Source organism: Nansenia antarctica, assembly GCF_963989245.1.
Source record: "Nansenia antarctica genome assembly, chromosome: 9".
Lineage (NCBI taxonomy): Eukaryota > Metazoa > Chordata > Actinopteri > Argentiniformes > Microstomatidae > Nansenia > Nansenia antarctica.
Genome location: NC_137679.1, coordinates 101,512 through 128,084, shown reverse-complemented (window position 1 = coordinate 128,084; position 26,573 = coordinate 101,512). Strand labels below are relative to the sequence as shown.

The window sequence follows — 26,573 nt, the reverse complement described above, 5'->3', positions numbered from 1 at the left end:
ATAAACAAAAACATGAGGATCTACCCATCCAAAATGGAGATATATGGGTAAATCACTTCTCCAATCTCTTTGGTCCAATAGAGAAAAATAAACAGCAAAGACACATACAAGATAAACTACAACGTTTAGAGTCAGCCATAAAAGACTACCAGAACCCGCTAGACTCTCCAATTACACTAAAGGAAGTACAGGACAAAATAAATTCACTCGAAACTAAGAAGGCCTGTGGTGTCGATGGCATCCTAAATGAAATGCTAAAATTCACAGACGTCAAATTCCAATTGGCTATATTAAAACTCTTCAACATTGTCCTTAGCTCTGGGATCTTCCCCAATATTTGGAACCAAGGATTGATAACGCCGCTCCACAAAAGTGGAGATAAATCTGATCCAAATAACTACCGTGGGATCTGTGTCAACAGCAACCTTGGGAAAATCCTCTGCATGATCATCAACCACAGACTCCTACATTACCTCACTGTAAACAATGTCCTAAGCAAATCCCAAATTGGTTTTTTACCAAAGTATCATACAACAGACCATATATTCACCCTCAGCACCCTAATTGACAACCAAATAAACAAAAACAAAAGCAAACTATTCGCCTGCTTCGTAGATTTAAAAAAAGCCTTTGATTCAATTTGGCACAAAGGTCTGCTATTCACACTGTTGGAAAATGGTGTTGGAGGAAAAACCTACGACATCATAAAGTCAATGTACACTAACAACAAGTGTGCTGTTAAGATTGTCAAAAACCACACAGACTTCTTTTCCCAAAGCCGGGGGGTTAGACAGGGATGCAGCTTGAGTCCAACCCTCTTCAACATCTATATGCAAAAACATTAGAGCAGTCTGCAGCACCTGGCATCCCCCTAGTAGACACAGAAGTCAACTGTCTACTGTTTGCTGATGACCTGGTGCTGCTGTCCCCAACCAAAGAAGGGCTACAACAGCACCTCGACCTTCTATACCAATTCTCCCATCCCAGACCTGGGCCTTGACAGTGAATCTCACTAAGACGAAAATTATGATTTTCCCAAAAAGATCCAGCCTCCAGCACCACAAATTCAAATTCTTCCTAGATACAATTGCCCTAGAACATACAAAGAATTATACCTACCTCGACCTAAACATCAGCACCACAGGTAGCTTCAACAAAGCTGTGAACGACCTGAGAGATAAGGCAAGGAGGGCTTTTTACGCCATCAAAAGGAACATCAAGTTAGACATCCCTATTCAAATCTGGCTCAAATTATTGGACTCCGTTATAGAACCCATTTCCCTCTATGGTTGCGAGGTCTGGGGTCCACCTGCCAACCAAGATTTTGCAAAATGGGACAAACACCAAATTGAGACTCACTCTGCATGCAGAGTTCTGCAAATCCATTCTTCGTATCCAACGCAAAACACAAAATAACGCATGCAGAGCAGAATTAGGACGATACCCACTAATTATACAAATTCAAAAGAGAGCGTTTAAATTTTACAACCACCTAAAAGAAAGTCACCCTGACACGCTCCACAACAAAGCCCTTACCCACAGAGAGACTCTAGGGAGATGCCCCCTCAGCCAGCTAGTTCTGGGACTCTCACAGTCACAAGCAGAGCCACCTATTAGACTAAACCAAATTATAAGAAAACAAAAAGAAAACTACCTGACACATTGGCAAGAATCAACCAAAAACCAGAGCAAATTGGAATGCTATTTGGCCCTAAACAGAAAATACACAGTGGCAGAATACCTGAGTACTGTGACAGACCCAAAGCTAAGGAAATCTTTGACTATGTACAGACTCAGTGAACACAACCTGGCCATCGAGAAAGGCCGCCACAGGCAGACCTGGCTCCCCAGCCCACCAGACAGACTGTGCACCCACTGCACACAAAACCAGGTGGAAACAGAGCTACACTTCTTAACTACCTGCCAGCTGTACAAGGACATCAGGGACACATACTTCCCACTGATCACCAACATCCAGGGAGACTTTGAGGACTTGACCAATGTCAAAAGGCTACCATATCTGCTGGGTGAGGTACAGCAATGTGCAAACACAGCAGCAAGATTTGTTAGCTGCTGTGATAGAAAAAGGCAATCAAATGGGCTAAAACCACCATAAGAATTGAAATACGTTTTATTGAATTTATTTATTCTAGTATGTAATCTATTTGTAATCTATTTATTTGTAATCTAGTATGTAATCTATTTATTTATTCTAGTATGTACATTACATTCTTTTTGTTTTTGTTTTTATCTTCACACTTCACATGCTTTGGCAATGTAAATGTATGTTTCCCATGCCAATAAAGCCCTTTGAAATTGAAAATTGAGAGAGAGGTGGACATGTTGATAAGAGAGAGAGAGAGAGAGAGAGAGAGAGAGAGAGAGAGAGAGAGAGAGAGAGGAGAGGTGGGCATGTTGATAAGAGAGAGAGAGAGAGAGAGAGAGAGAGAGAGAGAGAGAGAGGTGGACATGTTGATAAGAGAGAGAGAGAGAGAGAGAGAGAGAGAGAGAGAGAGAGAGGTGGACATGTTGATAAGAGAGAGAGAGAGAGAGAGGTGGACTTGACTGACTTAACCTGACTGTATGTTACTGTGTCTTTTGCCCTGTGAAGTGTCCTTGGGTGTTTTGAAAGGCGCCATACAAATAAAATGTATTATTATTGTTATTATTATTATTATTATTATTACATACACAATGCAATGACAAAATCAACAATGGAATGTCGAGAGCAGTAAGCCCTCTTCACCCCGTTAACACAGCTCATCAAAAGTAGTAGTAGAGTTCAAGTTCCATTCTGCCCTTCTAGTTAGCCAGATAAGGTTGATTATAGAACAGTTAGTTCCGACCAAGTAATTTGATTGGACAAGAGGCATTCCATGAGTGCTGATATCCAGTATAACAGCACTGGGACTTTTAACTATATGTATCACTCTCCACCGCACAGGTGTTCTATTAAATGACCGTTAATACAAAGTAGCCAGCCTGCGGATGTTTGTGTTCAGGTTACTAGGCAACAGCCCAGCTGAAGTTCAGTTGCAGAACATGTTTTTGTTGACGGAGCCAAAATAAATGATGAAATAAACAAACAAATCATAATCTGTTGTCGCTTATTACTGTTAACTAAAAGAACTGTTAACTAAAGAACTGCCTGCGGCCTCGTACCTACGACCGAATCACAGCCGTGCTGATATTCAGTATAACAGCACTCCCTCTCATGTGATATTGCTTAATTACACAACGGATAGATCCGGTCCAGGGTCTCTATTGGTCAGTTTGGTCCATTGTCTCTATTGGTCAGTTTGGTCCATTGTCTCTATTAGTCAGTTTGTGTTCCAGCCGGGCCGATCCAAGATATACGCACGGCTAAATGGAATGTTGACACATCTTTTCATATTACTCCGCGTTTGTTTATATTACCGTTATCGGAGTTACATTCTTACCATTGCTTAGCAACCGATAAACAACTGTTCAGTGGATTAATACACTCACAATAAAACACAGTTCCATTAAAATACATTAACTAAAAGTTTGTCTTGTCTTTCTTTTGTGAAATATTGATAGCGTTATGGAATGGGAAGCCGTGGTATATCGTGGATATCGGCACTGCTAGGGGGTGTATATATAACGGCACTCCGTGCCTAACCGCCCCACTAGCTGTGCCGATATCCACGATATACCACGGCTTCTCATTCCATAACGCTTTTAAACACGTCACGCCACAGAAGCTGGTTGACTCGATGTATCAGGGAGTGTGGACGGAACGACGGGGTGACTGGGTTGGCATCATGCTAATCAGTGCTTAGCACCAGAGTTCCTCTGTTGTTAGCACCATGCTAATCAGTGCTTAGCACCAGAGTTCCTCTGCTGTGGCGTCTTGTAGGACGGGAGGAAAGGCAGATACTGGAAGAACTTGAACCTCTGCAGACAGGAAGTGCAGAAGGGGATGTCGTAGCAGGACAGATCCGTCACGCAGGAAGGTCCCTCCGCCTCCACTGTCTTACGCCAACTTTTAAGGCCCCTCTCTTTCTCTGTGCCTGTTGAGAAATGACAGGAAATCTAAATTAATTAAAGTTGACAATGACATAATCTGTCTGTCTGTCTGTCTGTCTGTTGTCTGTCTGTCTGTCTGCCTGCCTGTCTCTCTGTCTGTCTGCCTGTCTGTCTGTCTGTCTGTCTGTTGTCTGTCTGTCTGTCTGTCTGTCTGTTTTTCTTTCTTCCCTTTTTCACATATTTGAAAAGGAGTGTAAGAAGTACACCGTATTCACTCCCCCCCCCCTCCTCCATAAATCATAAACATGCTTCCTGTTAAATTGTATACAATCTCATTATATATACAAACACTACGTACCCAAAACACAAATATCGTATTTACATACTTAATTACATTTAAAAAAGAAAACAGAGAATAAATAGTTGAATAGTAATAAGAAGTTTGAAAGTGATCGCACACTCCATCACTTTGATCAACCGTTCGAGATTCAACTGAGACAGTGAGATCCAGTGAAGAAATAGACTGGTGCTGCTGACAGAATATTATTATTGTTATTATTATTATTATTATAATTATTATTACTATTATCATCATTATTATTATTATTGCTATTATTATTATTATTATTATTATTATCATCATCATTATTATTATTGTTATTATTATTATTATTATTATTAATTATTAATTAATATTATTATCATCATCATCATCATCATCATTAATATTATTATTATTAACATTATTATTGTTATTATTATTATTATTATTATTATCATTGTTGTTATTAGTATTATTAGTATTAAGATTATTATTATTAAGATTATTATTAATAATAATAATCGTAATACTAATAACAACAATGATAATAATAATAATAATAATAATAGCTAATTATAATTATATAATAATAATATTATTGTCCAGTGTTAACATTTATTTTAATCTATTTTCTTTTTCCTTTTTTAATGTGATTACTATGCTAATGTAACTTTAGGGCCCTGCAGGAAATGTTTGGGGTTGGGTGGGGGGGTGGGCAGAAATGTGTTTAAAAAAAATGAAAATCAACATGTTTAATCATATTGTATTGTGTAACTTTTGAATAAAAAAAAGATTATTATTTTTATTATTAATAATAATAATAGTAGTAGTAGTATTATTGTTATTATTATTATCATTATTGTTATTAGTATTAATATTATTATTATTATTCGTATTATTAATAGTAAAATAATTATTGTTATTATTATTATTATTACTATTATTACTAGTAGTAGTATTATTATTATTATTATTATTGCTATTATTATTGTTATTACTATTATTATTATCATTATTATTATTATTACTATTATCATTATTATTACTATTATTACTATTATCATCATTATTATTGCTATTATTATCATTGTTATTGTTATTACTATTATTATTATCATTATTGTTATTATATTATTATTATTATTAAGATTATTATTATTAAGAGTATTATTATTAAGATTATTATTATTAAGAGTATTATTATTAAGATTATTATTATTATTGTTATTATTGTTGTTATTATTATTATTGGTGCTGCTGACAGAATCAGGGCTAACCTGGGATCGTGTTGTCCAACACAAACCCGAAGAATCCCCCGATGAACATGTGTGTCGTGAAGAGGACGACTATAACCTGGTCCAGTTCTTGAATCCCTGTGAACAGAGAGAGTTAGAAGAAAACAAAAACAACAACCGGTTTAGAAGAAGGTGATAGAAGGTTTTTCCTTCTATCAATGGCCCCTGGCCTGAGCTGGATTACTCTTCCTGCTACGACTGGTGGATTGATGATTCACTTGCTTAGTCAAATGTATCGATTGTAAGTCGCTTTGGAATAAGGCGTCTGCTAAATGCCAAACATGTAAATGTAAAATGTAAAAGTATTCGCCCCCGTGCAACTTTTTCAACTGATTTCAAATTTACAGAGGAGCCTGAAATTCAAATACATTAAACGGATGGTTCATCGACTACGCTGATATCGATTGGTTCGTTGGTCACGATAATCCCGCACCCCCAGCCCCTGACGTAAGCAGGTCTTGGTTCTAGACCAGCCAAGTGTTGGTGCCACTGTGGAACCGGTTTTCCTGGCCAAGAGTCGGTTCTTTTGCTGTCAAAACGTGAAGAACTGGTTCAGTATCACCTGCTCCGGACCGGCTCTCCATTGTCTTGGTGGAGAAGAGAGAAGGGGCAACAGTGTCTTTGTTTGGGTCTAACCCCCCCCCCCCCCCCCGATCTTCACAGCCTACTGGACACTTTCCAAATGAAAGAACATTAAAAAAAATAAAAAATAAAGAAAAGTGTGGCCTGGGGTGGTCCAGTGGTCTAGCACCATGGCCTGGGGTGGTCCAGTGGTCTAGCACCATGGCCTGGGGTGGTCCAGTGGTCTAGCACCGCGGTCTACAATGCACACATATGCCCATGTCAGCATGAGTTAGAATCCGGCCCATGCCCTGCTGACATGCTCTCTCTCTCTCTCCATTCTTCTCCTTACTGTCCTGTCTGTCTTCACTGCATCTGTCCAATAAAATGAAAAATATGAGTGGGAAAAATAAAAAAATAAAAAATGTAAATACTTTCTTAAAAATTAAAAACACAGAAGACTCAGTAACTTGTCAGTCTAATTGAAAGGTTAATAGTTTCTGTGATGATTTTGGAATTAATAACGTATTTCATATTTCACTTTGACTTCATAGGGTTCCTGATTTGAATATTAATCAATTACACACTGCGTTGACAGCCTAGTCTCTACCAACTCAGCATTTTTCTCTTTGGCAGAAGCCTGATCCCCGCAGCCATTGTTGCCTTAAATAACAGACCGCGCTGAGTGTGTGTACCTGTGTGTCTGTCACGTGTAGTACTGTCTGTTGTTGTCTGAGTTATACGGTGTTGTATGTATATGTGTATACTGTACAGTGGTGTGGAAATGAATTTCCCCCTGGGGACAATAAATCTGATCTAATCTCTATTTTCTCTTGAGCCTGACAGACTCCCCATCCCTGTCAGGGACAAGCCTACCAACAACAAGAGCAGCTTCCACTGTTAAGACGGTGTGAAAAGGGTGAAAAGAACCCAAAGAAATGCATTTCCAAACACTTTTCGCTCCATCACTTGACTGCAAATACAACTTTTAAATATATTCTTTTCACTCAAGGGATTCCCATTAGCTACTATCAGACAGGCCAACACCCTCCCAACATTTAAACAGGCCCTCAAAACCCACCTCTTCAAGCTCGCCTTCACCAGTTAACCCTCTCCCCCTCCCCTTCCCATGTGTCCCCAGCACTACCTCAATTAGGCCCCTATACTTTCTTCTATCCTAACCTTTTGTTTCTTTTTATTATTACTACTCGATCTTTTTAGTGTGTAAAGCGCCTTTGAGTGTCTAGAAAAGCGCTATACAAGTCTAATGTATTATTACGAGGTTATATAAACCAATTGTATAGATAGAGTCACTGGAATAATGTTGTCCAATCGACTGAGCTCTTCCCCTCTCAGCCAGTCAGATGTGTTGGTCTCCCCCGGCCTCAGGGTTGCATTCCTGAGCAGTCCTGTTCCCTCTCATTTGGTTCAGGTTGTGGCGATAACGCGCTCAGCAGACTGACTAAATGATTCCTATTAAAAGGAGGCGACCCTGCAAAGACAGGCGCATACATTCCCCAGACTTTTTGAAGTTTGGACGATCATCATCGCACTCGATGGACTCAATTCAACGAATTGGACGTAAATCGTTGAAGAAATTGTTGTTTTCATTGGAGATAATTTGAGGACAACCGCAGTAAAACATTGAGATTAGTTTTTCTTTCGCTTTGAAAAAATGTCCAGTCGGCTGTTTAAATTGACGGCTCTGAAGAGGGGCGAATACTTAAGCATGGCCACTGTAGTTATCTACCAAACCAATGCTACGTAGCTACGTAGCTGTATCTATATGAATACTTTAGCATGGCCACTGTAGTTATCTACCAAACCAATGCTACGTAGCTACGTAGCTGTATCTATATGAATACTTTAGCATGGCCACTGTAGTTATCTACCAAACCAATGCTACGTAGCTACGTAGCTGTATCTATATGAATACTTTAGCATGGCCACTGTAGTTATCTACCAAACCAATGCTACGTAGCTACGTAGCTGTATCTATATGAATACTTTAGCATGGCCACTGTAGTTATCTACCAAACCAATGCTACGTAGCTACGTAGCTGTATCTATATGAATACTTTAGCATGGCCACTGTAGTTATCTACCAAACCAATGCTACGTAGCTACGTAGCTGTATCTATATGAATACTTTAGCATGGCCACTGTAGTTATCTACCAAACCAATGCTACGTAGCTACGTAGCTGTATCTATATGAATACTTTAGCATGGCCACTGTAGTTATCTACCAAACCAATGCTACGTAGCTACGTAGCTGTATCTATATGGTCTGTTACTGTGTTGTATTTCACTGTCAGTTTATTTAAGAAGGGAGAGCGCATATCAATTGTGGTTTATGGGGGCCGATGGAGGTTTAAGGGAAACCAAGTCTGCACCCGTAAGATCATTTAACTGTGTCTGGTTTAACTGTGTGTTTCATACGCTCTGTATGTTATCTGGTGTCATTTTAGGAAGCCTTTTTTGGGGGGGTACATCTTGGCCTTGGGGACCACAGATGAACATTAGCCTCCTGGCTAAATCTGTCTTATTTACCCTTGTTGTTAATTGATATACATTGCCCCTTCTTAAATAAACTGACATTGAAATAGTGGGAATGCTGTGGTGTAACCAGGCTAGGGGAGGGAGGGAGGGGGAGGGAGGGGGAGGGAGACCCAGGCTAGTGGGTAGGGGAGGGAGGGAGGGAGACCCAGGGTAGTGGGTAGGGGAGGGAGGGAGGGGGGGGGAGTAAAGGTGAGCAGCGCGGGGTGAGGTCGGCGGGTGCACAGAGAGAAAGCAGCGTGGGGCTGTAGTGTGTGTGTGTGTGTATAAGCCTCTCCTCTCTCAGCCAGATTAGCGGCGGTGACAATGAGACAGGCCAAGAGGATTGGGCCGGTAAGCAGCCCTGACCCCAGGAAGCCAGACAAGCCCCTCCCCCCCCCCTCCCCCGCCTCCCCCCCCCCCCGCCCTCAGGATTAGCTAGCTCCTCTCCCGGGTGCGTTCGCTAACGCCACATGACTCAGGAGATCACGCTCTGATCAGGTCAGAGGAGGAGGGGGGGGGGAGGCGGGGGAGGGAGGGGGGAGGAGGAGGCGTCTATTAACGGGGTTGCTCTCTTGGCTCCTCGTTATGAAAGGAAGAACATTCCTTAGTGTTATGTTTACATTTACATGTTTACATTTACATGTTTACATTTACATTTACATGTTTACATTTACATGTTTACATGTTTACACTTACATGTTTGCCGTTTAGCAGCAGACGCCTTATTCCAAAGCGACTTACAATCGATACATTTGACTAAGCAAGTGAATCATCAATCCACCAGTCGTAGCAGGAAGAGTAATCCAGCTCAGGACCGGGGCCATTGGCAGTCTCCGTGATAGAAGAAGAAAAAATCTATATACAGTTGAGGCCAAAATTATTAGCCCGCCTTGTGAAATCAGACAAAACCCATGATTTCTCCATGGAAATGACCATTAACAACAAGTGTTTATAGTGTATTTGTTTCCGAAATAATAAAGACAAAATGTCCACTAAGTTTGATTAGGATATTTTATTGATGCACTGAGTTGAAAAAAGAAACGGAAAAAATGACACGTCCAAAATGATTAGCCCCCTGGCCATTAATAGTCAATAGTGTACCCTTTCTGAGCCACAACTGACAAAAACCTTTTAGAGTAGTTCTTTACTAGGTTGGCACAGGTCTCTCTCTCAGGTCTCTCTCTCAGGTCTCTCTCTCAGGTCTCTCTCTCAGGTCTCTCGAGGGATTTTGGATCATTCTTCCATTGCAAATGGTTCCAGCTGGTCCAAACTGCGTCGGTTTCCGAGCATGGACATTCACTTTGAGCACCCGCCACAGATTCTCAATAGGATTGAGATCTGGGCGCTGTGTGGACCACTCCAGGACCTTGGTTTTGGTGTCCTTTAGGAACTGTTGGACCAATGTATTGATGTATGCTTTGGGTCATTGTCTTGTTGGAAGACCCAGTGACGACCTAAGCCTAGACTAAGAGCAGATTTCTTCATATTATCCCTCAAAATGTCAACATAGTTTTCTTTTTTCATGATGCCATGCACCTGAACAAGGCTGTCTGTGCCTGAGGCTGCAAAACAGCCCCACAGCATGATGCTCCCACCACCATGTTTAACTGTGGGAACTGTGTTCTAACTGTGTTCTAACTGTGTTCTTAGGGTTGAAGGCCTCTCCCTTTCTTCGCCAGACATAAGCAACATCCATGTGCCCAAACAGTTCCAGTTTAGTCTCATCAGACCAAAGCACAGATTTCCAAAACTCATCTTTACCTTTCAAATGGTCACGGGCAAACCTCAGTCTGGCTCTGATGTGCCGCTCTTTGAGTAAAGGGGTTCTTCTGGGACGATGGCCCTGAAGCACACCACGATGAGGAGCCCTCACAACTGTATTCCTTGAAACATCAACTCCACAAGAGGCCAGGTCAGCAACAATCATCTGGGCAGATGTCCTTGGTGTCTTGCTGACATCTCTGACTATTTTCCTCTCCAGAGTTCTTGAAATCTTGAGCTTTCGACCACGCCCAGGTTTGTTTCTTACAGAATTTGTCTCCTTGTACTTAGCAATGATGCAACGTACAGCGGTTCTAGACACTGAGACGCTTGGAAATGGCAGTGTAGACTTCCGCCTTATCATGAGCCTCTACTATATTCTTTCTGAGCTCCAGACTGATTTCCTTTGTCTTTGGCATGGTGAGTAAGAGTAGTAGTATAGTCCCTCTCAATAATGTGTTCAAGTGCCCTGTTTCTTGGAGTCCTTTTATGCTAATTGAATGCTCAGGTGTTGTTAGGAAGCCAATTGACTGTACAGGTGTGGTTTGAAATCTGATTGGTTGCTTAGGTGTGTTTTTAAAGCAAATATTCACATGGGGGCTAATATTTTTGACCACCCCATTTTTCACTATATTTGATATAAAGCAAGCCTAAAAACGTATTTTATATTCTAAAATGTACCAAAAGCTAATAAATAGCACTGGTGAATGTTTGATTATATACAGTTTTATAAATGATGCAAACATTGGGAAGAATTTTAGAAAAATGTTCCATAATTCCTGGGGGGCTAATAATTTTGGCCTCAACTGTATATAAATATATATATATATATATATATATATATATATATATATATATATATATATATATATATAGACACTGGAGAAACAGTACAAGGGGGTAGTAGAAGTCTTAGGAGACACAGTATAGTGGAAAAGTAGGTGTCTCAGGAGACGCAGTACAGGGGGTAGTAGATGTCTCAGGAGAAACAGTGCTGGGGGGTAGTAGATGTCTCAGGAGACACAGTGCTGGGGGGTAGTAGATGTCTCAGGAGACACAGTATAGGGGGGTAGTAGATGTCTCAGGAGACACAGTGTTGGGGGGTAGTAGATGTCTCAGGAGACACAGTGCTGGGGGTAGTAGATGTCTCAGGAGACACAGTATAGGGGGGTAGTAGATGTCTCAGGAGACACAGTGTTGGGGGGTAGTAGATGTCTCAGGAGACACAGTGTTGGGGGTAGTAGATGTCTCAGGAGACACAGTGCTGGGGGGTAGTAGATGTCTCAGGAGACACAGTGCTGGGGGTAGTAGATGTCTCAGGAGACACAGTGCTGGGGGGTAGTAGATGTCTCAGGAGACACAGTATAGGGGGGTAGTAGATGTCTCAGGAGACACAGTACTGGGGGGTAGTAGATGTCTCAGGAGACACAGTGCTGGGGGGTAGTAGATGTCTCAGGAGACACAGTATAGGGGGGTAGTAGATGTCTCAGGAGACACAGTGCTGGGGGGTAGTAGATGTCTCAGGAGACACAGTGCTCGGGGGTAGTAGATGTCTCAGGAGACACAGTGCTGGGGGGGTTGTAGATGTCTCAGGAGACACAGTATAGGGGGGTAGTAGATGTCTCAGGAGACACAGTGCTGGGGGGTAATAGATGTCTCAGGAGACACAGTGCTGGGGGGTAGTAGATGTCTCAGGAGACACAGTGCTGGGGGGGGTAGTAGATGTCTCAGGAGACTCAGTGCTGGGGGGTAGTAGATGTCTCAGGAGACACAGTGCTGGGGGGTAGTAGATGTCTCAGGAGACACAGTGCTGGGGGGTAGTAGGTGTCTCAGGAGACACAGTGTTGGGGGGTAGTAGATGTCTCAGGAGACACAGTGCTGGGGGGTAGTAGGTGTCTCAGGAGACACAGTGCTGGGGGGTAGTAGATGTCTCAGGAGACACAGTGCTGGGGGGTAGTAGGTGTCTCAGGAGACACAGTGCTGGGGGGTAGTAGATGTCTCAGGAGACACAGTGCTGGGGGGTAGTAGATGTCTCAGGAGACACAGTGCTGGGGGGTAGTAGATGTCTCAGGAGACACAGTGCTGGGGGGTAGTAGATGTCTCAGGAGAGTCTCTGATGGAAGATGGGGAGTGACTGCAGTTCTTAGTCGTACTGATAAGAGTTTTGTGCGGTTGTAGGATAATACTTTAATCACTGTGAATCAGTGCTGTGGTAGGATAAATCAAGAATGAACGCTAACTAAACTAAGCTATAACGTTTATAAAGCTCTCACTGGCACAGCACCAGAATATGTTCAGCTCTTCTGCTAGCATATCAGCCCAATAGAGCTCTCAGGTCTTCTGCTAGCATATCAGCCCAATAGAGCTCTCAGGTCTTCTGCTAGCATATCAGCCCAATAGAGCTCTCAGGTCTTCTGCTAGTATATCAGCCCAATAGAGCTCTCAGGTCTTCTGACGCTGGTTTTCTCTGTGTACCACATGTACAAAAGAAGAGATTTGGTGAGGCTGCATTCTCATTTTATGCTCCAGATTGTGTCTCACTGCCAGTTTACATTAGGGATGCAACCTCAGCACATATGTTCAAGTCAAGACTGAAAACCCATCTTTTTAATATTGCCTTCAAATGACTAAATCCAGACCAAAAAAATCTCTTGTCTTGAATAGGCTCATTGGAAATACATTTACTGAACAAAATATTGATGTGTTCAATGCGTATTTCCCCCCACTGTAAAGTCTATGCAAGAATGTGACAATCACCTGTATCAATCTGTGTGTGTGTGTGTGTGTGTGTGTGTGTGTGTGTGTGTGTGTGTCTGTGTGTGTACCTGTATCAATGTGTGTGTGTGTGTGTGTGTGTGTGTGTGTGTGTGTGTACCTGTATCAATGTGTGTGTGTGTGTGTGTGTGTGTGCGCGCGTGCGCGTGCGTGTGCGTGTGTGTGTACCTGTATCTATGATGCCGGGGTTTGAGTGGAACCAGGTGGGCAGAACCAGGCCGCTGAAGGTGGAGAACCCCAGGATGAGCAGGTTCCTGCTGGAGTTCAGGTCCACGTACTGCAGGACAGGAGACAGGGTCAGGGGTCAGGACAGGGTCAGGGTCAGGGTTACAGTACTGCAGGACAGAGGACAGGCAGGGTCAGGGTTAGGGTCAGGACAGGGTCAGGGTCAGGGTTACAGTACTGCAGGACAGAGGACAGGCAGGGTCAGGGTTAGGGTCAGGGGTCAGGGTCAGGGTTACAGTACTGCAGGACAGAGGACAGGCAGGGTCAGGGTTAGGGTCAGGACAGGGTCAGGGTCAGGGTTACAGTACTGTAGGACAGAGGACAGGCAGGGTCAGGGTTAGGGTCAGGACAGGGTCAGGGTCAGGGTTACAGTACTGCAGGACAGAGGACAGGCAGGGTCAGGGTTAGGGTCAGGGGACAACATTTTCAACATGCATGTTTTGCTATAACGTCCTCTGTTTACTCCCATGGCAGTGTGTTCTGGATAGTTTAAGTCTCTCCTAAGACTTCTACTGCTCCCCCTGGTACTGTCTCTCCAGTGTAAAAAAAACTTTGAAGGTTTTTCCTTCTATCAATGGCCCCGGGCCTGAGCTGGATTACTCTTCCTGCTACGACTGGTGGATTGATGATTCACTTGCCTTAGTCAAATGTATCGATTGTAAGTCGCTTTGGAATAAGGCGTCTGCTAAATGCCAAACAATTTAAATGTAAATGTAAAGTGTCCTTTCTTGCAATGTAATTCTGCCAGTTCTACCCAGAGCTCTACCCAGAGTTCTACCCAGAGCTCTACCCAGAGCTCTACCCAGAGTTCTACCCAGAGTTCTACCCAGAGCTCTACCCAGAGTTCTACCCAGAGTTCTACCCAGAGCTCTACCCAGAGTTCTATCCAGAGCTCTACCCAGAGCTCTACCCAGAGTTCTACCCAGAGTTCTACCCAGAGCTCTACCCAGAGTTCTACCCAGAGCTCTACCCAGAGCTCTACCCAGAGTTCTACCCAGAGCTCTACCCAGAGCTCTACCCAGAGTTCTACCCAGAGTTCTACCCAGAGTTCTACCCAGAGTTCTACCCAGAGTTCTACCCAGAGCTCAGTTGCAGTGTTCCAGAACCCTCACTTCACTTCACTTCCACCCGCGGTCGTGCACATGGTGAGTGACTGAGTCGCATTCTAGCTTCAACAGCTTGTTGTGGAACTGGTTCTGAGGCTGACTAAACCCGCAGGTACGCTGCAGGTAGGCACTGTCCTTTGATGTCCCACGAGGAATAACTAGAACAATCTAGACTCCACGATAAGCTTCAAAGTCTCTTAGGTGATATATATCACTTCATTACCCTCATGGCTACGCCACGTCACAAGCCAGTTTGGAGCAGTTGTGTCTCCTCCCAGGCTGATAGAACATTGAACATGTGTTTATGTGTCTGACGCCATTATCTCCAGGCCCACCGCGTGACGCACGCGAACAAACGTCTCCCAAACAACAAACCACGGGTTTCTAAATATGCAAATCTGTGTCTGGGTACCAGAAACCTCTTACAGCCTTCTTACAAGGTGACAAACACAAGTCCATTGTGTTAAAGGTCAACATCAAATTAACTGATTTTTTAATCACGTGGGGTCCCCCAAGGGTGTGTTCTGTACCCCTTTCCTCTTGGGGAATAAGGCGTAACAGTGATGGTTTGACCCTGATCCAATAATAATGCAGATGACTTCTTCTTCTTCTTCTTCTGTGGCTTTGCCTTGTCTGACGAACCTTCCCTAATCTAAACTTCCTGGTTCAATGCTAGTTTCCTCAGGCGAAAAAATGTCAAGAAGACCAAAGAGCTGATGTGTGTCTAGAAGGCAACTGAACAAAATGCAGTCAATGGCAGTCAGCCATTATGCCTGGCTGCACCCACCCACTCTTCAACCACTAGTGTTACTGTGACAGCAGGGAGAGCAGGTTTTAAAGTTTGAGGTATCTGGGAGCCAGTGTAGACTAGCCCATTGACAAAGAGGCATTTTTTTTAGAACATTAGCTCGATTCTAGAATGTAAACATGACAATTCTTTGCACATAGTGTTAAATTGGGGCGGCTGTGTCTCAGGAGGTAGAGGTTGGTGGAGGTAGAGGCTGTGTCTCAGGAGGTAGAGGCTGTGTCTCAGGAGGTAGAGGCTGTGTCTCAGGAGGTAGAGGCTGTGTCTCAGGAGGTAGAGGCTGTGTCTCAGGAGGTAGAGGCTGTGGCTCAGGAGGTAGAGGCTGTGTCTCAGGAGGTAGAGCCGCCGTCTAATGATCGCAAGGTCGGCAGATCGGCGGTTTGAGCCCCGGCTGGCCACATGTCGAAGTGTCCTTGGGCAAGACACTGAACTCCAAATTGCTCCCAATGAGCGGGCCGGCCGGCGCCTTGCATTGGTAGCTTGGCCGCCATTGGTGTGTGAATGTGTGTGTGGATGGGTGAATGAGAGGCCGTTGGAAAGGTCTTTGGATAAAGGCATAGCTATGTAAGTCAGTCCATTTACCATCCTAATAAGGCCTAGAAGTTCACTGGCTCGCTGTGTCTGGAGGTCTTTGTAGCGCAACATTCTAGAGAGACACGGAGAGACAAATACTCGAATAATACTATAATTTCTCCAGAAATGAAGGAGCAGCAGAAAGAGTGAGAGAGATCACCTCTGCTGCCCTCTCAGGTCAGTCAGGGTACTACAGTCGACCCTTTTTCTAATGTTATTTAGTATTAAAACCTTTTGCACGTGCAGCTCCTCAACACCCTGACTCACAGAGGAACACTAGCGGGCCAAGGCTGTTCAGCTGCAACTCCTCCGAGTGTGTGTGTGTGTGTGTGTGTGTGTGTGTGTGTGTGTGTGTGTGTGTGTGTGTGTAGCAGTATGTAGTGTATGCTGTGTAGCAGTTAATATGATGACTAGAGTGTATGTAGTGTGTGTGTGTGTGTGTGTGTGTGTGTGTGTGTGTAGCAGCATGTTGTGTAGCAGTTAGTATGATGACTAGAGTGTACAGTGTGTGTGTGTGTGTGTGTGTGTATGTGTCTGTATAGCAGTATGTAGTGTGTGTGTGTAGCAGTATGTCGTGTGTGTGTGTGTATGTAGTGTGTGTGTGTGTGTGTGTGTGTATGTAGTGTGTGTGTGTGTGTGTGTGTATGTGTGTGTGTGTGTATGTAGTGTGTGTGTGTATGTAGTGTGTGTGTGTGTGTGTGTGTATGTAGTGTGTGTGTGTATGTAGTGTGTGTGTGTGTGTGTGTGTATGTAGTGTGTGTATGTAGTGTGTGTGTATGTAGTGTGTGTGTGTGTGTGTGTGCGTGTGTATGTGTGTGTGTGTGTGTGTGTGTGTGTGTGTATGTGTGTGTGTGTGTGTGTGTGTGTGTGTGTGTGTGTATGCTATGCTAGTAGTTATTGCTGTTATGGAAAAGTGGTCTCTGCACCTGGGCAGTCAGCTGTTGTTTACTAACGTTCCAGAACGAGGGAACGAGGGAAGAGGTGAGAGGACAAGAGAGTGTGAGAGTGTGAACTGACCAGTTTCAAGCTTTCCTTTCCAGAAGCTTCCGTTCACCCTCTCCTGCTTCAACCGTCTGACAGTCAACAACAGGAACAATCTGCTGAGGGCCATCAATCACGCCAGCTTTTGAACTTGAATTTTTGCTTCATGAAATGCATTAAAGATGTATGTAATAGTATATCGGCTTAAATCAATCAAACTTATAATTCTAAAACCACATTGTCTCTGTGTCTCTTGACACTTGAGGATATTTCAGGAAACAGTTTTAGGATGTATTCTTGACTGGTTTCTTTTTGGTTTCTTGGCTTATCTCTTTTACAAGTGCCTTGAATAAAAACTTAGAGGAGCTGATTATGATTAAGACTCCCTCCCCCCTCATTGAATTTCCTGCCCTTTTCAACTTCTCGTTTAACTTCTTGTTGAGGAAAAATGCTTAATTTCAGCTAATTTACTTGTTTCATTTCAGCAACAGGGATATGTACCGGTATGTGCATGTATGTATGCCATTCAGCCCAATAGAGCTCTCAGGTCTTCTGCTAGCATATCAGCCCAATAGAGCTCTCAGGTCTTCTGCTAGCATATCAGCCCAATAGAGCTCTCAGGTCTTCTGCTAGCATATCAGCCCAATAAAGCTCTCAGGTCTTCTGCTAGCATATCAGCCCAATAGAGCTCTCAGGTCTTCTGCTAGCATATCAGCCCAATAGAGCTCTCAGGTCTTCTGCTAGCATATCAGCCCAATAGAGCTCTCAGGTCTTCTGCTAGCATATCAGCCCAATAGAGCTCTCAGGTCTTCTGCTAGCATATCAGCCCAATAAAGCTCTCAGGTCTTCTGCTAGCATATCAGCCCAATAGAGCTCTCAGGTCTTCTGCTAGCATATCAGCCCAATAGAGCTCTCAGGTCTTCTGCTAGCATATCAGCCCAATAGAGCTCTCAGGTCTTCTGCTAGCATATCAGCCCAATAGAGCTCTCAGGTCTTCTGCTAGCATATCAGCCCAATAGAGCTCTCAGGTCTTCTGCTAGCATATCAGCCCAATAGAGCTCTCAGGTCTTCTGCTAGCATATCAGCCCAATAGAGCTCTCAGGTCTTCTGACGCTGGTTTTCTCTGTGTACCACATGTACAAAAGAAGAGATTTGGTGAGGCTGCATTCTCATTTTATGCTCCAGATTGTGTCTCACTGCCAGTTTACATTAGGGATGCAACCTCAGCACATAATGTTCAAGTCAAGACTAAAAACCCATCTTTTTAATATTGCCTTTAAATGACTAAATAATTAAATGATGATTATATAACGATTAAAGCACTTTGAGCTGCAACGTTTGCAGGAAAAGCGCTATACAAATAAAAAGTTATTATTATTATTATGATTATGACTATTATTATTATGTATGCCATCAAATGTCTCTAGTGTTTTGATTTCTGGATCCTAATCCCAGCCATGGCAACTGGCCAGCTGGTTCTGTGGTGCATACAGGTGCTAATCCTTTATCATAAGGGCCTGAGCGTGACGCAGCAGAAGAGTAATGGTTAGACACTGTTTTCCAGGATGAAAGGCTGCTGCTACGCTGACCTCCTCATGACACTGACGTTAACAATGTGACGTGTTTTCAAAGTGAACTTCACCAACATAGGCCTCAGCACGCCAAGGGCCTCGTAAAGCCTCGCAACGCAGGGTCGGGGTTTGTCATGGGAGGTCTAAATGACTAGGAGGGAGGCCACACAACATCACAGCCCATGAATCACCAATAGACTGAACCAGAGCAGAGCTGCTATAGTCTCTCTACAGGACTCCTACAGTCTCTCTACCTCTCTCTACCTCTCTCTACACTCTCTCTACCTCTCTCTCTCTACCTCTCTCTACCTCTCTCTACCCCTCTCTATCTCTCTACCTCTCTCTACCTCTCTCTACCTCTCTCTACCTCTCTCTATCTCTCTACCTCTCTCTACCTCTCTCTACCTCTCTCTCTCTACCTCTCTCTACCTCTCTCTCTACCTCTCTCTACCTCTCTCTACACTCTCTCTACCTCTCTCTACCTCTCTCTACCTCTCTCTACCTCTCTCTACCTCTCTCTACCTCTCTCTACCTCTCTCTGCCTCTCTCTACCTCTCTCTACCTCTCTCTACCTCTCTCTGCCTCTCTCTGCCTCTCTACCTCTCTCTACCTCTCTCTGCCTCTCTCTACCTCTCTCTACCTCTCTCTACCTCTCTCTACCTCTCTCTGCCTCTCTCTACCTCTCTCTACCTCTCTCTACCTCTCTCTACCTCTCTCTACCTCTCTCTCTCTACCTCTCTCTACCTCTCTCTGCCTCTCTCTACCTCTCTCTACCTCTCTCTCTCTACCTCTCTCTACCTCTCTCTACCTCTCTCTCTCTACACTCTCTCTACCTCTCTCTACCTCTCTCTACCTCTCTCTACCTCTCTCTACCTCTCTCTACCTCTCTCTCTCTACCTCTCTCTACCTCTCTCTACCTCTCTCTCTACCTCTCTCTACCTCTCTCTCTCTCTACCTCTCTCTACACTCTCTCTACCTCTCTCTACCTCTCTCTACCTCTCTCTACCTCTTTCTACCTCTCTCTACCTCTCTCTCTACCTCTCTCTACCTCTCTCTCTCTACCTCTCTCTACACTCTCTCTACCTCTCTCTACCTCTCTCTACCCCTCTCTACCTCTCTCTACACTCTCTCTACCTCTCTCTACCTCTCTCTACCTCTCTCTACCTCTCTCTACCCCTCTCTCTACACTCTCTCTGCCTCTCCCTACCTCTCTCTACCTCTCTCTACCTCTCCCTACCTCTCTCTACCTCTCTCTGCCTCTCTCTACCTCTCTCTACCTCTCTCTACCTCTCTCTAGATCTCTCTCTACCTCTCTCTACCTCTCTCTACCTCTCTCTACCTCTCTCTACACTCTCTCTACACTCTCTCTACCTCTCTCTACCTCTCTCTACCTCTCTCTACACTCTCTACCTCTCTCTACCTCTCTCTACCTCTCTCTACCTCTCTCTACCTCTCTCTACCTCTCTCTACCTCTCTCTACCCCTCTCTACCCCTCTCTATCTCTCTACCTCTCTCTACACTCTCTCTACCTCTCTCTACCTCTCTCTACCTCTCTCTACCTCTCTCTCTCTACCTCTCTCTATCTCTCTCTATCTCTCTACCTCTCTCTACCTCTCTCTACACTCTCTCTATCTCTCTCTACCTCTCTCTACCTCTCTCTACCTCTCTCTACCTCTCTCTACCTCTCTCTACACTCTCTCTACCTCTCTCTACCTCTCTCTAGCTCTCTCTCTATCTCTCTCTACCTCTCTCTACCTCTCTCTAGCTCTCTCTCTACCTCTCTCTCTACCTCTCTCTACCTCTCTCTACCTCTCTCTACCTCTCTCTACACTCTCTCTACCTCTCTCTACCTCTCTCTACCTCTCTCTACCTCCCTCTGCCTCTCTCTACCTCTCTCTACCTCTCTCTCTACCTCTCTCTACCTCTCTCTCTACCTCTCTCTCTACCTCTCTCTCTACACTCTCTCTACCTCTCTCTACCTCTCTCTCTCTACCTCTCTCTACCTCTCTCTGCCTCTCTCTACCTCTCTCTACCTCTCTCTCTCTACCTCTCTCTACCTCTCTCTACCTCTCTCTACCTCTCTCTACCTCTCTCTACCTCTCTCTCTGCCTCTCTCTACCTCTCTCTACCTCTCTCTACACTCTCTCTACCTCTCTCTACCTCTCTCTACCTCTCTCTACCTCTCTCTACACTCTCTCTACCTCTCTCTGCCTCTCTCTACCTCTCTCTACCTCTCTCTACACTCTCTCTACCTCTCTCTACCTCTCTCTACCTCTCTCTACACTCTCTCTACCTCTCTCTACCTCTCTCTACCTCTCTCTACACTCTCTCTACCTCTCTCTACCTCTCTCTACCTCTCTCTACACTCTCTCTACCTCTCTCTACCTCTCTCTACCTCTCTCTACCTCTCTCTACCTCTCTCTACCTCTCTCTACACTCTCTCTACCTCTCTCTACCTCTCTCTACCTCTCTCTACACTCTCTCTACCTCTCTCTACCTCTCTCTACCTCTCTCTGCCTCTCTCTACCTCTCTCTACCTCTCTCTACCTCTCTCTCTACACTCTCTCTACCTCTCTCTACCTCTCTCTACACTCTCTCTACCTATCTCTCTACCTCTCTCTACCTCTCTCTACCTCTCTCTACCTCTCTCTAGCTCTCTCTCTATCTCTCTCTACCTCTCTCTACCTCTCTCTACACTCTCTCTAGCTCTCTCTCTATCTCTCTCTACCTCTCTCTACCTCTCTCTACCTCTCTCTAGCTCTCTCTCTATCTCTCTCTACCTCTCTCTACCTCTCTCTACCTCTCTCTACCTCTCTCTATCTCTCTCTACCTCTCTCTACACTCTCTCTACCTCTCTCTACACTCTCTCTACACTCTCTCTACCTCTCTCTATCTCTCTCTACCTCTCTCTATCTCTCTCTCTACCTCTCTACAGGACTCCTACAGTCTCTCTGACAGTGTTTCGTCTCATTGAGAGACTAATGAAGCGAATCATTCCGAGAGTGAAATCAAAACACGGTGCAGCAGCTTTCAGTCACGCTGCCGCACGCTCCTGGAACAAACTCCCTGAAGAAATCAAACAGGCCCAAACCCTTAAAATATTTATATTTATCTAAGCTAAAAACCTTCATGTTTTGCAGCAGTTATGATTAAACACAAACATTTCTATCAATGTCTTTTATCCATTAACTATTGTCTTTAACGGTTTATCTATTTACTTCATAGATCTGCTTTTATTCATTGTCATTTTTATTTTCTTACTCTTGCTGTATTTTTTTAATGCTGTATGTAAAGCACTTTGAATTGACCCTGTTGTATGAAATGTGCTGTACTAATAAACTTGCTTGCCATTTATTTTGTAATTTTTAATTATTTTTTAATTTTAATCCTAGTGGGTATACGCCGTAGTCCTGCGTACCACTAGACTACACCTGTCTACCTTCAAATCAAAGGTGCGTATCGTCATTCCCATTACACAGACAAAGACTAAAGATGCCCGTTTGTTAAATCCAGCTTCCTACTCTGTCTTGTTTACCTGGCTGCATCTCTCTCACTTTTAGCTTGAACCTTTTGTCCTTGGTCTCATATATCCAAATCTGATTTAAAATGTAAAAATATGAAGATGTCAACTACATAATCGGTTGATTAATGTGTTAGATTCATCTGTAGCCTAACTATACACACATTAACCTTCATCCGCAAACTTCAAGGACTGTATGTTCCCCCCCCTCTTCTCCTCCTACTGTACCAGAGCATCACCCAGCCCATCCTCATGTCCTGTTCCTCCTGCTTCTTCAACATGCTCACTGTCACCCGGGCCAAACTGACCCGCATCACCAACACTGCTGCCGGGATAACTGGACTCCCCGCACCCAACCTCACAGCACTAAACAACAGGGCCCATCTCACGCATCGCCACCACAATAGAACAGGACATCACCCACCCACTCAACCTGTACCTCGCCCCACTGCCATCCGGGCGTAGGTACAGAACGCTACGGTGCAATAGGGCTCGCTTTGGCAAAAGCCTGATCCCCGCAGCCATTGTTGCCTTAAATAACAGACCGCGCTGAGTGTGTGTACGTGTGTGTCTGTCATGTGTAGTACTGTCTGTTGTTGTCTGTGTTATACGGTGTTGTATGTATATATTTATACAACAGTTAGTTCCGACCAAGTAATTTGATTGGACAAGAGGCATTCCATGAGTGCTGATATACAGTATAACAGCACTGGGACTTTTAACTATATGTACAGATGTTCTACTAAATGACCGTTAATTAGACTACATGTTTGTGTTCAGGTTACTAGGCAACAGTCCATTTGAAGTTCAGTTGCGGAACAATTTTTTGTTTATTTTTATGATTAAATAAACAAACAAATCATAATCTATTCGGGGGGTGGGGTGTCGCTTATTACTGTTAACTAATAAATGGCGCTGTAGAACTGTTGTATAAAAGCAATATCACACTCGAGGCCGTGCTGTTATACTGAAGTATATATATTCAGTATAACACACTCCCTCTCGTGTGATATTGCTTAAGTATACTGTACAGTGGTGTGAAAATTAATTTCCCCCTGGGGACAATAACTCTGATCTAATCATTGTTTCCCTGCTGCTACTGTACTACATCTGTGGAGTTCATTGAGTGTAATTGTGCAATTTTGAAAATACATTTAATTGGGGCGCTTAGGTGGCGTAGCGGGTTAAGCGTCGACCATGTAACCGCAGGGTTCTCGGTTCGATTCCGCCCGGGGACATATCCTGCATGTCATCCCTCCTCTCTCTCTCACGCATCCTTCCTGTCATCCCTTCTCTCTCTCACCCATCCTTCCTGTCATCCCTCCTCTCTCTCTCTCTCTCTCACCCATCCTTCCTGTCATCCCTCCTCTCTCTCCCTCTCTCACCCATCCTTCCTGTCATCCCTCCTCTCTCTCTCTCACCCATCCTTCCTGTCATCCCTCCTCTCTCTCTCTCACCCATCCTTCCTGTCATCCCTTCTCTCTCTCACCCATCCTTCCTGTCATCCCTCCTCTCTCTCTCTCTCTCACCCATCCTTCCTGTCATCCCTCCTCTCTCTCTCTCACCCATCCTTCCTGTCATCCCTCCTCTCTCTCTCTCACCCATCCTTCCTGTCATCCCTTCTCTCTCTCTCACCCATCCTTCCTGTCATCCCTCCTCTCTCTCCCTCTCTCTGTCATCCCTCCTCTCTCTCTCTCTCTCACCCATCCTTCCTGTCATCCCTCCTCTCTCTCTCTATCTCACCCATCCTTCCTGTCATCCCTTCTCTCTCTCTCACCCATCCTTCCTGTCATCCCTCCTCTCTCTCTCTCTCACCCATCCTTCCTGTCATCCCTCCTCTCTCTCCCTCTCTCACCCATCCTTCCTGTCATCCCTCCTCTCTCTCCCTCTCTCACCCATCCTTCCTGTCATCCCTCCTCTCTCTCTCTCACCCATCCTTCCTGTCATCCCTCCTCTCTCTCTCTCTCACCCATCCTTCCTATCATCCCTTCTCTCTCTCACCCATCCTTCCTGTCATCCCTCCTCTCTCTCCCTCTCTCACCCATCCTTCCTGTCATCCCTCCTCTCTCTCTCTCACCCATCCTTCCTGTCATCCCTCCTCTCTCTCTCTCTCTCACCCATCCTTCCTGTCATCCCTCCTCTCTCTCCCTCTCTCACCCATCCTTCCTGTCATCCCTCCTCTCTCTCTCTCTCACCCATCCTTCCTGTCATCCCTCCTCTCTCTCTCTATCTCACCCATCCTTCCTGTCATCCCTTCTCTCTCTCTCACCCATCCTTCCTGTCATCCCTCCTCTCTCTCTCTCTCACCCATCCTTCCTGTCATCCCTCCTCTCTCTCTCTCTCACCCATCCTTCCTGTCATCCCTCCTCTCTCTCTCTCTCACCCATCCTTCCTGTCATCCCTTCTCTCTCTCTCTCTCTCACCCATCCTTCCTGTCATCCCTCCTCTCTCTCTCTCACCCATCCTTCCTGTCATCCCTCCTCTCTCTCTCTCTCACCCATCCTTCCTGTCATCCCTCCTCTCTCTCTCCCTCTCTCACCCATCCTTCCTGTCATCCCTCCTCTCTCTCTCTCACCCATCCTTCCTGTCATCCCTCCTCTCTCTCTCTCTCACCCATCCTTCCTGTCATCCCTTCTCTCTCTCTCTCTCTCACCCATCCTTCCTATCATCCCTTCTCTCTCTCTCTCTCTCTCTCACCCATCCTTCCTGTCATCCCTCCTCTCTCTCACTCACCCATCCTTCCTGTCATCCCTCCTCTCTCTCTCTCACCCATCCTTCCTGTCATCCCTCCTCTCTCTCTCTCTCTCACCCATCCTTCCTGTCATCCCTCCTCTCTCTCTCTCACCCATCCTTCCTGCCATCCCCCTGTCACCCCCCACAGCCCCCGACCCTCTCCTCCCCTCTCCAATGTACCGCACCCCTGGCAACAGTAGCCCCCACTCCCCCTGACCCCCTCACACCCCAGCAGCAATTGCCTCCCCTTACCAACACCAGGAGCCAGGGAGCATGCTTCACACCTGGAGACACCGGTACTCACAGCTTTATAACATCTGAGCAGGTGAGAAGGCAGCTCTCCAGGGTGAATGTGAACAAGTCCAGAGGTCCAGACAACATCAACCCCAGGGTTCTGAAGGTGTGTGCTGGAGAGCTGGCGGACACATTCCAACATCTCTTCAGTCTATCTCTAAGACTGAGGAGGGTGCCACAGCTCTGGAAGACCTCTTGCATCGTCCCAGTGCCAAAGAAGGGACGGCCCAGCACCCCAAACGACTACAGACCTGTCGCCCTGACACCACAGGTCATGAAGATCCTGGAGAGGCTAGTGCTGCAACACCTTAAGCCCCAGGAGAAGGACTTCCTGGACCCCCGGCAGTTTGCATACCAGGAGAGCATGGGGGTGGAGGATGCCATCATTTACATGCTGCACAGGGCCTACACACACCTGGAGAGGCCACAGAGCATGGTGAGGACCATGTTCTTCGACTTCTCCAGTGCATTTAACACTATCAAGCCATCACTGCTGGCTGACAAACTAGCAGTGATGTGTGTGGAGGACTCCCTGACGGCTTGGATCCACAACTACCTCACAGACAGGCGTCAGTATGTGAGACTGCAGGGCTGTCAGTCTGAGGTGGTGGTGTGCAACACCGGTGCCCCCCAGGGAACTGTTCTGTCACCCTTTCTCTTCACCCTCTATACCTCCGACTTCCAGTTTAGCTCCGACCAGTGCCACCTGCAGAAGTTTTCGGATGACTCCTCTATCGTCGGTTACATCACAGACGACAGGGATGAGGAGTACAGGGCCCTGGTGGAGAGCTTTGTGCAGTGGTGCGACACCAACTACCTTTTGCTTAACACCAGCAAAACAAAGGAGTTGGTGGTGGACTTTAGGAGGAAGAGAAGGACCCCAGCCCCCATCACCATCAAGGGGGTGGAAGTCGAGAGGGTGGACTCCTACAGGTACCTGGGAGTACAAATTAATAACAAACTGGACTGGACTGACAACACCGAGGCTCTTCTCAGGAAAGGGCAGAGCAGACTGTTTTTCCTGAGAAGGCTGAGGTCTTTCGGTGTCTGCAACAAGCAGCTGCAAATGTTTTATCAGTCGGTGGTTGCCAGCGTTCTGTTCTTCGCCGTGGCCTGCTGGGGTGGAAACATCTGTGCCAGGGATGCTGCGAAGCTAAACAAACTGGTGAAGAAGGCCAGCTCTGTGGTGGGGACCGGGCTGGACAGCCTAGAGGTGGTGGCAGAACAGAGGATGGGGAAAAAACTGGCGGCCATGCTGGCCAATCCCTCCCACCCGATGTACTGCGAGCTGGCGGGGATGAGGAGCAAGTTCAGCCACAGATTTGTTCTCCCCCGTCAAAGTACAAAAAGATTTGGACAGTCCTTTGTTCCAGCTGCACTCCGACTCTACAACCAGGCCCTGCAGGGTGGGGGAGACCTGGAGCTGGAACTTTTGGAACTTTTTACTTATTGAGCCTGCACTGTTTTATGTATTTTATTGAATGTTTTCTGTATTGAATGTTTTCTGCCCTAACTGAGCTGT

At 45.3% G+C, this 26,573-nt stretch overlaps 1 protein-coding gene across 1 annotated transcript in view; it reads right to left on the bottom strand.

Moving 5' to 3' along the window:
• Positions 1-3,837: 3,837 nt before the first annotated feature.
• The window catches only part of LOC308165026 (solute carrier family 23 member 1), a gene marked incomplete at both ends in the record, with an annotated part of 88,126 nt that continues 65,390 nt past the window's right edge, over positions 3,838-26,573 (bottom strand). The window contains 3 exons of the mRNA XM_080539127.1: positions 3,838-4,034; positions 5,590-5,685; positions 13,412-13,520. Of these exons, the coding sequence (XP_080395253.1) occupies positions 3,838-4,034; positions 5,590-5,685; positions 13,412-13,520 (402 nt within the window). The remainder of the gene's footprint in view (positions 4,035-5,589; positions 5,686-13,411; positions 13,521-26,573) is intronic.